Source organism: Bidens hawaiensis, unplaced genomic scaffold (assembly GCF_021521415.1).
Source record: "Bidens hawaiensis isolate Kalapana, Puna unplaced genomic scaffold, B.hawaiensis_p1.1 tig00017853_1, whole genome shotgun sequence".
Taxonomy (NCBI): Eukaryota; Viridiplantae; Streptophyta; class Magnoliopsida; order Asterales; family Asteraceae; genus Bidens; species Bidens hawaiensis.
In genome coordinates this window covers 96,977-110,813 of record NW_027492690.1, presented here as the reverse complement: position 1 = coordinate 110,813, position 13,837 = coordinate 96,977, and the positions used below count along the sequence as shown (strand labels likewise).

Genomic DNA, 13,837 nt, shown 5'->3' with positions numbered 1-13,837 from the left:
AGTCTTTGTGTAATATATAGTTTCCATTGTGTTGCGTTTAAGGTCATTGTGTTATATGTATCCATTATAGTGTTTTACGTTTCAGGTTAATGTGTAATATGTATTCATCATCGTGTTTAGTATTACATAATTTGTTGGTATTTTTCGTTACATTTACATATTATTATTACAGAACGGTGTTATTAGTATTTTAAAAAAGTCAGAATAATGAGTTGAAAGACACAATGGCGGAAAAACACAATAACAAACAGAAAGACACAACGACGAAAAAAGACACAATGATAAGCAAAAATACGCAATGGCGTAAATTTTTTTTATTTTTATATAATAAAATCATACTCATATTAAAGACAAAAAAACGTTTGTTATTATGGTGAATTTTTTTTTTAAAAATATTATATGAAAAAGTTATAGACGTTTTAAAATGATGAGGGAATTAACAAGTGACTTGCATGTGAAGAGAGAAAATATGTACTATTACTTTTATGCCATTTTTCCTTTGATCTCCACTTGAAACATGCCAATTTCTTATAGCTTCTCACACTTTTCATTTTTTGTTGTCCTTTGTAGAATAACTCAACCCTATTGAGGGATATTATTGATGTGCGTATATGAAAACATTAGGGTCAAAATGGATAAATATAAAATTTTAAAGTGTGAGAAAAAAAAGGGGGATAGAATACTAGTTTTTTTAAACAACTAAATTTACTAAAACTCCAAAACTAGCCTAGCAAGAAGCGACCAGAGACAACAAAACACAAAAAACTAAAAAAAAATATAACGAAAAGGTAAAAAACTAAGAATTTTGGTTTTTTTTACTTTTTTAAAATTTTTATTATTTTTTGTTTTATGATTTTTTTAAATATTTTTTCTAAATGTGTTTTTAGTGGTCCAAAATGGTTCTCAAAGTTTTCAATTTGCAAATGATTCTCTTAGTATCCTTACCCTATATATATATATATATATATATATATATATATATATTGATGATTTCAAGACCAAGTATCTTATAAATAAATAATAAAAACTATTAAAAACAAACATCTTAAAAATAAGTTAATATACATGAAATCGTGCCCATTAATGGAAACAAGTATATTGCATTAACTATATAAGGTGTTAGGATGAGATTTTGTTCTGGTCAGCGAATATCCAAACAAATATGGAAAAACAATTATGAACGATTACATATAAAAAGTACTTTACTATCTTCCGTCATTAAGATTTTAAATGCATTGTTTTGGAAGTTATATGTCAGAATCTTTATTATGAAATCTTTAAATTAATACTAGTCATCATTCACTTTTGACTAAATTTATGAAAATTAATTACTACCACACAAGGTCATTAAAACTAAAATATTTCACATTAATGAACTTTTTGCTTATAAGAATCAATATCAAAATCATTGAAAGCCACACAGAAACTTCTACAATTGATTTGTTTCTTTCACATAATTGTTGTCATGCCAAGGACCAAATTGAAGCTTGTTTTCATAGAGAACATCAAGTCACGAAAAAGTACATTCATAAAAAGAAAGGAGTCACTAAAAAAGAAGTTGCATGAGCTTTGTACGTTATGTGATGTAAAGGCATGTCTTATCTTGTATAGCCCGTATGAACGTGAATCCGATTTGTGGCCCAATGACAAAGATGTTGTCCTACATGTGGTGCACGAGTTTCAAACCAAGCCAGAGATAGAAAGAATGAAGAATATGTTGAATTTGGAAAGCTATCTCATGGAGATGATCAAGAAGGCTAAGGAGCAGCTCAACAAGCATGTCATGGCGAACCGAGAGCTTGTGAAGGCCAAGATGTTGTCAGAATGCTTGAGTGGTAAAGTCTCAGTAGCTGACTTGAACCCAACTGAGTTGAAAGAGCTTGTGTAATCGGCTGGTCCTAAGATCTTAGAAATCAATGAAAGGATGGAGCTTCTTGCTGGTGATGCCCCTGTAGTAGCCGCAACTCCACAATCAGAACATCCACAACCGCTGGAAGTTGTGGGTGATAGCAGCACTTCTAACAATAAAACGACAGAAGGAACAGATGTAGAGCCATATGTACCAGTGATGGAGAACACTGGACCTTTGGATGACGCAGAAAATATTGATTGGCACCCGTCTGACTGGCTTAGTGATCATGACATGAAGAAGTCATTCACTAAAGATTTGTGGTCAGACACATTCTTCTCGAAAAAAGGTTAACATATCTCCTTGTCAGAGGGTTCAATGATAGAAGATGGTTTCAGGGTCATGAATGATTTGAATTGCTTTCGTTTTTCGTATCCGTTTCCGTATTGATGTTTGTTTTGTTTGCTTTTTAGTATTTGTTTGTTATTCTTTTTACAAGATTATCTTTTGGGAAATCTATTGTTGTTGCGGTTTGATTAGTGAGTTCATTATGTCTTTTGTTATATTTGAATTCGGTTTAAGTATTGCTCATTTTGTGTGCATTAATGAATTCTTTTCATTCTGAAACTTTTAATTTAAGACACGAGACACAATTTAGTAAATCCACATGTAAAATATTCATACAAACATTCTGTATTTCCATTAAAGGAGGTGTACTTTTTGGTTGTAAGACTTAGTTTTATCTGTAAATAATAAAATTTTAAAATTCCAGCTATACCAAAATATATGTTAAGTACATATATAGCATAACTACAACTAAAAACACACAGAGATAAATAAATCGAAGTATTAATCTGAACTTCACTTTTCAAAATGTACTCTTTGTGAATATATCATAATAAAAAGTGAATATTAGCAATTCGAGGATGCAAACATGTCAAATACACAATCCAAAGGAATGAACCTTGAGGTTTCATGGAACAACAAAAAGATGATTAAAAGATGTATGATATGTGTGAGAAAAACTGACAATTTGATTTTGGACTCAAGATTTCCTACTCACGGTAGGCTTTGTAAATTTTCATCGATTCATATTCATTTCAATATTTAGACACTTATGATACTGTGATTTTTTTGTGCATGCAATTTAACTATGGTTATGAATCTCCTAATAGCAAACCTTATAGAAATGGTAATGTTGTTTCCATGTGACCTAAATGTCATGGGTTTAGTTGTATTAAACAACGACGTAAATGCAGTCAAAGAAGTGTACACATGGCACAAGTCTTCCTAACACCAACCAACCCATACATGTGGGAGCCTTGTGGACTGAGTTTGCCATAGGGCCCAAGTCTGCCTAACACCACCCACCCATACATGTGGGAGCCTTGTGGACTGAGTTCGCCCTTTGCCTAATGGCATACCGATTATTATTCTGAACATGTGTCATGTCGTGACGAGTAGTTTGTATAACCAATTAAAACTTGGCACGTGCCTTTAAACTAACCATTGCGAGCATATTACTAACCATTTACTCGTCACGACTAAATAAGTTTTATGCCTCGTAGTCATCACCCATGAGTAATTCATAGGTTCTTTGGTCACGACGAGTAGATTGTAAGGTTAAACTAGTTGCGGCGAGTTAACTACTAATAAACTACTCGTGTAGTGAATGTAAACCAGGTAAACTAGTCGTTGCGACTAAAGGACTTACGAATTACCCGTGGACGTTGATTACGAGGCATAAAACTTATTTAGTCGTGACGGTAAATGGTTAGTAATATGCTCGTTACGGTTAGTTTAAGGACACGTGGTAAATTTTAACTGGTTCTACAAACTACTCGTGTGTAATCATAAACTACTCGTCACGATTAGTTTATAATACCTATTTTGAGAATTTCTTGCAAATGACACCTAAAACCTGAAAAACGTTTTCACAAACGCTTATTTTGGGAATTTTCCCTTGAAATTTAGACGGAATTAATCAAACTTTGATGATACACACAGTAATTACGATCAACTGTGATTAGCAAAAGAAAGGTAGCTTTTTGGTACCAAGTGAAGCATATTTTGTAATTGTCCTTTTTCAAGAAATTAGCATAACATTAGTCCATCAATAAGCCTATCAAGGGATTCAAGCTAAAAAATTAGAAGGCCTAAAGGTAAAAGTTTGTTATCTTCTTTGTAGGAAAGAGATCATTCTCCGAAATAAACAGTTTACATAGTAACTATTTTCCATCAAATGTAGCTTTTGAGGATATCATTATGCAATCAACATTTTACACATTACTAAGATAAAGTGAGATGAACGGTTATAGAATGTGTTCTACGATATGAGCTTCCTATAAATAGTAAGTATTGTAAATGAGAGCAAGGTTATCCTTCATGGGTAAATTTGGGTCACTGAGTAAAATGACAATAGCGGGAATGGTGAGATAATTCATGAACTGATACTTTATAGCCAACTAAGAGTATTAGAACCACTCAAGGTACAACACTTTGATTTTTGATAGACCTTTGATCTTTGGACATCGTCACTCTTCGCCACTTGTGTTACATTATAAAGGTGCTACTAAAAGATCTTCTGAATTTCCATGATTGATGGAAATTTTCATGTAATCCCATACTGATTATGGGTGGTCATAATTATTTACTACTGATCACCGGAAACTTGTTCCTTGAATAGTAAATGGTCATCGGTAATAATTAGTTGTTAGTAAAGTTATAGTCGTTCACCAATGGTAGCTTGGCCATTGAGTAGTATTTGAGTTATTATGGACTTACTAACTTGTGAAATGTGATAGTGGTTTTGCGAATATGTTTCCCACCGATATAATTGTCTAACTGTTAACCACCAACATACATATTTGATGTTTCTTCCCATATATAATAATGGTCTTTGTTCTATTTTCGGTACATATTTTAGAACATATTGCATATTCGATTTTGCATTTATCTTTAAATTGCTCTATTGATATTCATGAATGCTAACGAAATAACTCAATCTGAAAGTGATCTCGCTTGCGGTTCATATAAAACCCGGCTTATTCAAATTCTACAAAATCTTCATTTATCTAAGTCAGAGGAGAATGTTACGGTGTATGATTGAGTAATCCAAAAGAAAATCTAGTAAAGAATAAGTTTCCATAAGTAACAAACATCATATTTAAGTTTTAGTGTGACTATTTGCCTTGAATGTTTATGATTAAATCAACTAAATACTATTCATTTAGGCATTTACTTCCATTGAAAAGAGTGAAGACAACATACTTTAGTTTTCTGTATAAGTTATGAAAACCGAATAGACTTGTTACACACGGTCAGTTGTAGTTAATGTTACCCTATTACATGTTATGTGCATTATCTGTTTATTATAAAGAAACTTTCACTCATAAATTACTCCCAAGTAATCAACATAAAATTGTTAAATTAACTGAAATTTTGGTAGCCTTTAAATGGAAACCTACGAATCTACCTCCACTTCAATTTCTCTTCTGGTGTTCAAGGGAAAGTATTCTAGTGAGAACGTTACTAGTTCACAAGTTCTATGGGACTTAATGGCAACATGCTACAATAGGTTGCTTGAAGGAAAACGAGAACAAGAATAAAGATTATATGAGACTAACATTAATCCAACACCTTGTACATGATGACGTATTCTCCATAATATTCGCATCAACTTCTGCACGCCAAGCATTGAACATTTCAAAACTCAATACCATGGTAACCAAGGTTAAAACAACGAAGTTATATATAGAGACAACAATCAGAGTTTTTAAAACTACACATTAGAAATAATGGAGATTGAATCTATCTTTTTGCCCAAAGTGATGAATAATGTCAATAAAAGTGGGTATACAATTAAACAATTATGGTCAAGTTGTTGAGAAAGCACTACGAAGTCTGCTAGCGAAATAGGATCTTGGTAACGACAATAGAGAAATCAAATGCCCTCTCAAACTTATCGTTTGATTAACTCATAGGATCTTTAGAAGCAAATAAGGGGCGAGCTAACTTAGGTATGGGTGCCTCACTGTTTATCATTCAAACCAAATTAACCTAAAGGAAACTTAATTGGTTTTCAAACAACGAAACACAAATACATTAAACTTAAAACGAAATCAAAGGTTCAAATAGAAAAAAATAGGTCTTTAAAGTGGAATGCTAATCTTCAAACTCCTGGGTACCTTCAACAATTAGCCAAGAGATCCGATCCATGTCTAGCTACCTCAATCAAACTGAAATAAATGTTAAAAAAATCATCTTCACAAAGTAAGTTGATAGTTTTAATTAAAATAGTCTTTCAAGAAACAAATCATTGAAAGAAAAAAATATTATACCATAACACCATATTGTCAAAGCGCATGGTCATAACAGGTCCATATTTTCCCTAATGAGTGTGCAAAAACTAAGTCACGAACTGTTAGGGGACTTCTCTAAGTCTCATCAGATACTTTTCTCTGTCTCGTGAGAGAGTACTCTATGTCTCGTAAGAAATGACTCTATGACTCGACATGTGCTTGATTGTGTGATAAATACCATTTGTCACACCTCGACTAGGGGGCTGAACATTGCAATTGTAACACAGTAGAAAAGTTAACAAATGTATATTTGGCACTAGGTCAAGGTTTCTGTTAGGACCGGATTTCGTGATAACAATTTCGTGAATCAGATAAGAACAAACGAAACATAATTATGAAGACCCCTAGAATGTGACTAAAGAACAAACGACAAAATAAACTCAAAATATTTCCATTAATAACAATATTCGATGAAATACAATGGAAATATTAGGGTTTGAAGGAATGTCGGCTCCGAATACAATATTCTCAGGTGAAAAGTGTACTATGTCAGAGGTCTATCATTAATCATTAATGAGACGTATCATTCTATTTACAGCTCAGGCGTTCCTTCTAGAAACCCTAATAATTACAAAACATTCTAAAATTATTACAAGTTCAAACAGGTCTTCGAACGGACATTTTCTTTTTCGAGCAGTGCTCCTGGGACCTTGTAATCCTTGAGTATGCTCAGAACATTACTTTGAGCAGGCTTATACTTAGAGTATTTTCAAGTGAAAATATTCCTCTCAAACAAGCTTCAATCTTCATGATCATTCAAAACTTTGCTTGGAAAGATCCCACGATCAAACAAGTTCTTGCTCGAATCTCTTCAATCTTTACTTAGGATTATTAGAACAAACTGAGTATACTCGGGAACTATAGCTTGCTCGAGATAGAACTTTGTTGGGAGTAAGACTTAGTATAATTTTATAAACTCCATACCAACATACTTTAGATTCATCATTATTCCATCGACCCACTAAGTTAGTCTTGACCTTAGGTGAAGCAAAGATATATCAAGGGTTTGCTCGGTAGAAACCATGCTTAATAGAAGAACTAACCTTGCTCGACGAAGTGTATCATGCTCGAAACTAACACTTGGAATATTTCTTGAAGATTATATTGCTCGATTAGGATATCTTGCTCGAGTGCTTGAGATTTCTCAGAGTGCTTGAGATTGCTCGAGTTCCATACTTAGACAAATCTAGGGAAGTTTAGATGTAACATCCTACTTTTGATAATAATAAATAAAAGAATTTTGTTGGTGTGTTATTATTTAGTTAAGTTAAATAATAATAATAATAATAATAATAATAGAGCATGGACTTGGAGAATAAAAGATAGAATAAGGGATACTGATGGGGGCTTAGGGGAATTTAAACACCCTTAAACCTCCAAAAAAACCCTAAAACACTTATTTCCACCATCTTGTCTCCATACACGCTCAAAAACACACACAACCATTCCCCTTCCATACGAAAACAGAGTTGAGCTAAAAGAGAGCAGATTTCATGTCTACACATTATCAACAACAAGGAACCTAACATGATTCACGTGTTGATTTAGATCCAGACCAAACCGGATCCAAGAAATGTACGTTTTTAGTTAAAAGGTTATGTATTTGAGTCGAATCTCTATGAAACTTGGTATGATAGTGAATCGGACCTTAGAGTGTAGGAAAAACATAAACTTGATTGTAAACAAGTTATTGGAAATGATTCGGGACGAACAAATGACATGCAGACTGTGTTAAAGCAAGAAAATAAAGTTGTTATGGCCCAAAACACGTTTTATCGGTAAAATCGGGCATAAGAGGATGTAAGAAAACGATGTAAATGGAAAAGCATGAAAAACTAGTTTCGAATCGAGTTCTTAAGAAAACTCGATTCAGTTGGAATAGGCTCGATTCGATTCACTTGAAAGAAAATTCGATTTGATTCGTTTGCCCAAAATTAGATTCGATCCGTTTGAAAACTTGATTCGTTATGTCTAAAAACTCGACTTGATTCGTTTTTTATGAATTTTTAATAAAGACTTATTAACGAAAATCATTTTTTTTCCAGCTTAACCAGCTAGGGGCTCCCTAGGACCCCGCTGCCTCCATACCCCAGTTCGTAAGGGGTTTCACTTACTTCGAATGTGATCTGCTTATGGGTAGTTAATCGGTACTTATAATTGTTACACATTTAGCCATGCACAGCTAAGGAGGGGTGTTACAGTTAACTCTGAGAAAATAGGATCCAGGAGTTTCTAGTCCCTTTTCTCTGTTATGTTTTTAGGGCTATGTGCATACTCCTATGTGGTTAGTTAACACACCCACCTTAAGTGGTAAGTGTATGTCATATGAATTCTTAATGAATGATATATGAATGATATAGGAAAGGTTAAGAGTATGTATGTATTTATATGAATAATGATATGTTGAAATGTATATACGAATGTATAGTTGTATGGTTGTATAGGGACCAAACCCTAATAATATCTAAGACATAAGGGATCAGAACCTAATAATATCTGAAACAAAATGGATCAGACCCTAAAAATATCGGAGATTGTAGAGATAGTTATGTATGTAGTTTGAAAGTATGAAAGAATGTATGTATGTAGTTATTTGTGTATGTAAATATGTATGAAAGGAAAATAAACAAGTCAAGTATGTAATATGTATCTTCGGATACGTATATGCAAGTATGTGAATGTAATTTATGTTGCCTAATTAACTAGAACTCACTCAGCGTAGCTGAATTTTAGTATGCACGCATGTAAATAGGTTAAGGCAGTTAGCTTGAGGGAGACACATGGCATCAGACTGAAGAGACTGGCATCTTGAGAAGAATGTTATAATGTTATATTTCGTTATGTTTTATTTTGCTAGACAAATTTGTATGATGTTAAGACGAGTGTTGGAATGTTATGTAATACATGGTTGACTTATTATATTGCGTGAAAAGTTTTAATTTACTCTAATATTTAAAACTGTGTTTATGAGTAAATCCAATGCTAAAGTAGGGCACCAGGATCGGGGCTTACATGAGAAGATTTCAATCTTTCCTTCAGACAACAATCTCCCTCTAGATTGAAACAAACTCAGATGCACCAAAACAAACCTAAATTACTTACACTTAACAAAATACACATTAAATCCTTAAAAACAGTAAATTACATTATTTAAAGGAAATGATTACAAGTTTTAATTATGCATCATGGGCATTACATATCAAAATAAAATAAAAATTACAAGAAACTAAAAGACAGTCTTTAACGTTTATCTCTTTCATTTCTTCTTTCATATTCTTCATTTCTTCTGTCAATCTTTTCATTTTTTACTGCAACAACTCTTTGTTGAAACATTGTGAGCTCCGTATTAGAACCGATTATCTTCAGGCAAGTCCCACTTAGCAATGTCCCATAGTTTGCTATATGTAAGTACTCCAACTCATAATCATATTGTAAAACACCCAAGAGAGCACCAAGCGAGTTCATAAGTAGGAAGCTTTTTGAATCTTCTTCATATCTAAGTTCAATAACTTCTTCCATTCTTTCTTACTTCAGCATTTGATCTTGTCATCTCTCTCTTCATACTAATTGCGGATTTTGGACATCCTGAGCTCAAAAGCCTTTTTGTATCTTTTTTTTTTTTCAGCTTCTGTTGGCTCTAGTCGTCTCTTCCTTTTAAACAAAGGAAAATTATTTCTAAACTATTATTTCAAATACTTAGACATATCATTCTGTTAAGCCCTTGCTAATCTAATTCTTCGTTGATAGTCATACAATGTCAGCTTGGCAAGTTTTAAGAGTTGCTCAATAGAAAAATCTCTTAAATCATCCTTGTATTTCAGAGTCCTCACCCTTTCACTTTTCAAAATAGTCTTTAATTCACCAGTTTTAGAATCATAGAACAAGTCCTTTGGTAAGTCTTCATTTGTTTCCGGACTAGGGTTCTCTCCTTATTGCAACTCTGATGATTGGAACAGGTGGTCTTGAAGTTGAAGCTATATGTGCAAAAGACGTAGAGATGTGGCAATAGATGGAAACAAAAATCAACGATGAGAATTAACTTCGAGCTAGATTGAAATCCTAATGAGGCAAGTAATAAAGTTCAAATTACTCAATTCAAACGAGAATTTTTGGTGTTTCAAAAGTAACCGAGGATATGTGTCAAAGATGACTTAGTGCTTTGAAATCTCACTATGGTGCTTCTAGGATTGATGCTAGGCTGTGAATTAATCACCATCACGAAAGAAAAAAGAAAGACACAATTTGTATGGGAGCCATCGGGTAAGACAAAACTTGCGCGTTGATCATTACTTAATGTTCAATTCTGGCATGACCATGTCACGGGACGGTCCAAAATTAGAAGGCAGGTAGAAGTCTTAGGAGATATTAATAGGATACTTGACTTAAAAGACCATATGATAGTCCAAATTCAGGTACGGAGCTGTTTTATTATTATTAAAAGACCATATGATAGTCCAAAATTAGAAGGCTGGTTTTTAATACTCTTAACTTTGACCCATTGGTAGATAACACTCTCAACTTATGATTTGTCTTCCATCACTCCCAACTTGTAACTTGTTTTCTCATGTCACTCCCGAACTTAACAGACCTTAACCTCGTTAGTTTTTTTGCGACTAAATTACCAGAATAGTCCCTAATGTTTTATCAAATAGTCAACTTTCTTCCACACTTTTTAACATTCTTAACTTTAGTCTTCACACTCAAACCCTCTTCCCTACCAGTTCCCAATTGCTGCTTAATACCATCACCGTCACTAGCACTCTGGCAACATCAACATCGCCACCACAGCCGCCTACCACCACCACTGCTGAAAACGCCCTGCAAATCAAATCAGGAGTCGCCTGAATCGCCACCCAACCATCATCTTCCCTTCATATTTAGTTACCTAAATCCAAACTCACATGTACCATCACCGCCTCCTTTGCGATTTCCGTTCAACGACCACCGAGCAAGTTGCCGCCATCTTCAGATCTCCTAAAAGCCATTGTTGTCTTCCTCCAGGTGGCTAAACATGAATCGTAGGGGTGAAATGCCTGCCTTGAAACACCAAACACGTCTATTGATAGGTGGCGGTTTAAAGAGATGGGTCTATTGATTTAGGCGGGTAGAGATCGACAGTGGTGATGGTTTCAAATTAGGTTAACTAACCAAGTGTCAACAATAAAGAAGAGGGGCGATTGATGCTTGGCAGTGGAAGCGGCGGTTGGTGGCTGTCAGTGGTAGTGGCGGTGGCGGTTGGTGGTTGTCGGCAGGGAAAAGGGGTTGTCGTTGGCCGGAGAGGGATGGAGGGATATATAATAAACAAAATTTTTGATTTTATCCCTTGAACTTTAAAAAATGACATTTTTTACCCAAAACACTAACGAAGTTAGTGTCTCGTTACTCCGGGAGTGCCAGAAGAAAATATGTTAAAAGTTGGGAGTGTTGGGGAACATTTCGTAAGTTGGGAGTGCTATCTACCAATTGGTCAAAGTTGAGAGTATTTAAAACCAATATTCCTTATTATTATTATTATTATTATTATTATTATTATTATTTGTAAAGAACAATATGTTGATATGTATGTACATGTTCCTACCAATGTAGAACGGGAATATGTCACGGACAATGGTGCCACTAAATACAAATTTCTTTTGGCTTAATAAGACCGATCAAAACCAATAAGAATGGAAGTAGGTTTCTTCAAGTAGTGTCGTTTGTAACTTTCTTGTGTGGACCACGATGGCTTGGTGAAAGTTGACAGCAGTTGACTAGCTAGATAGTTCAGGAGACTGCTATGACATGCAGATTTTAAGGAAGTAGGTTTCTTGAGGTTGGTTTTGGTTTTGTAAATCCCCTTGAGTTATAGATTTGATGTCACACCGTCATTGATCGGTATAAGGCTAGACATTCATGGAGCAGTTTAGCCACGAATAACCCGTATTAAATATACGAGTTATCAATCAAACGGAAGCTCATAATGGAAGCTCATGTTTTAACTAGTTTTTAACATGAGCTCACTATCTAGGTAATTGTGCCTTGTGCCTAGATCGTCATGTTTTAAGATCATTGCCTACAGTGGCGGATCTAGAAATAAATTCCAGGGGTAACCTAATTTTTTTTGTTTTCATCATACATTCATGTAAAAAAAAAGACGACAACAAATAAAGTTAACACACCTACCTAATAGATGATCTCTCCTCTTCGGCATTTAATAGCTTGAAATCGGGCCATTACATCGTCTTCCGTTACTTTATTAAATGTTTCTCTTTCGACCGCACAAATTAGAGCATTGTTCAAATAATCGTCACTCATTCGATTGCGTAAATCCGTCTTGATAAGCTTCAATTTAGAAAAACATCTTTCAACGGTTGCGGTTGCAACCGGTAAAACCAACGCTAGCTTCAATATCCGATATACCAAAGGAAAAGAAAGATGTTTTCCGGTTTCCACCATTAGACGAGCAAGATCACTTATTCCATCCAGTTTTGCAAATCTTTCATCTTCTTTTACAGAGTGATAGAAGACATTAAGCTCGCCCAAAAGACACCCTCTTTCTTTTGTAGTAAAATCTTTCTCATACATCTCAGAAAATGCAATTATCTTAGACGTGTCAAACTTAGAAAACCGGTCACAAGGATTTAAACCTGGCATGTTTTCTAGCAAAGTAGTTGTTACCTCATTGAATCGATTTCCAAATTCTTGGATTTGCATATCCAAAACCGTATTAAAAATGTCAACTTCAAAATGATGTCGATTAGTAATGACATTCTTTTGGTTTCTAGCCTTACCATACGTTTCCGTCATATCTAACATCTTGATGTTGTTTTTTACACAAAAAGATGTTACTTTTTCCAACATTGAAGCAAACCCGTTTTGCCTTAAATCATTCAATGCTCGTTTTGTTCCATTTATCAACTTAGCCGCTTCTAATAAATTTTGACTTTTTTTGAAGATGTTTTGAAAGTACATTTGTGTGGCCTAAAACATATTCCATCAAGTGCGCATAAAAAACAAAGTCAAGTTTTTTGAAATATGATAAAATACCTTTTGCATGGGTTCGTTGTTCAGTGGCATCTCCTTCTTTTTGAATATAACGAAGCACGTCAACAACTTCCGGAAATAATCTAAGCAAACTTATGATTGTTCTATGATGAGAACCCCATCGTGTATCTCCAGCTCGTACAAGGGAAACCTCTTGGTTTAATCCTTTTCCGGTTTTAATTTCACATTTTTGAATAATCTTTGTTAAAGTTTTTGTAATTAAAGTATGAAACTTATTACTTACTTGATCCATGCTCAATTGGTTACTTGCTAATAAAGAAACAATGGCTTGTTTAAGAGTTGAGGAACATGTGTCTTTCACCTGAGCAACTCCAATATAACTCTCTTTAACAACTCCAAGTTTATCAACATACCTCACGACTACAGCCATTTGTTCCTTTAAAGATAACGTCACTAGACTCATCTACTAATAACCCAAAAACATTGCCTTTAATTTCTTCACAAATCATCTTGGTTACTTCTTTTGCAAAGCATTCGATAATCTCTTTTTGTATCGATGGAGATGTCAACTTGTTATTCTTTTTTGCATTCCCTAATGTGTACTTACCAATATCCGGGTTATTTTAACTAATCAACTTTAAAA

General features: G+C 34.1%; 1 protein-coding gene and 1 pseudogene across 1 annotated transcript; one reads left to right on the top strand and one right to left on the bottom strand.

The window, feature by feature from the left end:
• The first annotated feature begins 1,465 nt into the window (after positions 1-1,465).
• On the top strand, positions 1,466-1,888 carry LOC143554733 (agamous-like MADS-box protein AGL80 pseudogene; annotated as a pseudogene).
• Positions 1,889-12,372: 10,484 nt separating this feature from the next.
• On the bottom strand, positions 12,373-13,624 carry LOC143554732 (uncharacterized). The gene is made up of 4 exons (XM_077044432.1): positions 13,478-13,624; positions 13,237-13,432; positions 12,643-12,890; positions 12,373-12,531 (listed from the first exon to the last, which is right to left on the bottom strand). The coding sequence occupies exons 1-4, from the start codon at positions 13,622-13,624 to the stop codon at positions 12,373-12,375; spliced, it is 750 nt and encodes a 249-aa protein (XP_076900547.1).
• Positions 13,625-13,837: the final 213 nt, after the last annotated feature.

What these genes read in the sequence shown, in the direction of transcription:
- LOC143554732 (XM_077044432.1), bottom strand. Translation starts at nt 13,624, where the DNA reads ATGGCTGTAGTCGTGAGGTATGTTGATAAACTTGGAGTTGTTAAAGAG. An exon ending in ACAACGAACCCATGCAAAAG is followed by an intron (nt 12,891 to 13,236) that starts GTATTTTATCAT and finishes TGCAAATCCAAG; the next exon opens with AATTTGGAAATCGATTCAAT. An exon ending in GTGATCTTGCTCGTCTAATG is followed by an intron (nt 12,532 to 12,642) that starts GTGGAAACCGGA and finishes TCTAAATTGAAG; the next exon opens with CTTATCAAGACGGATTTACG.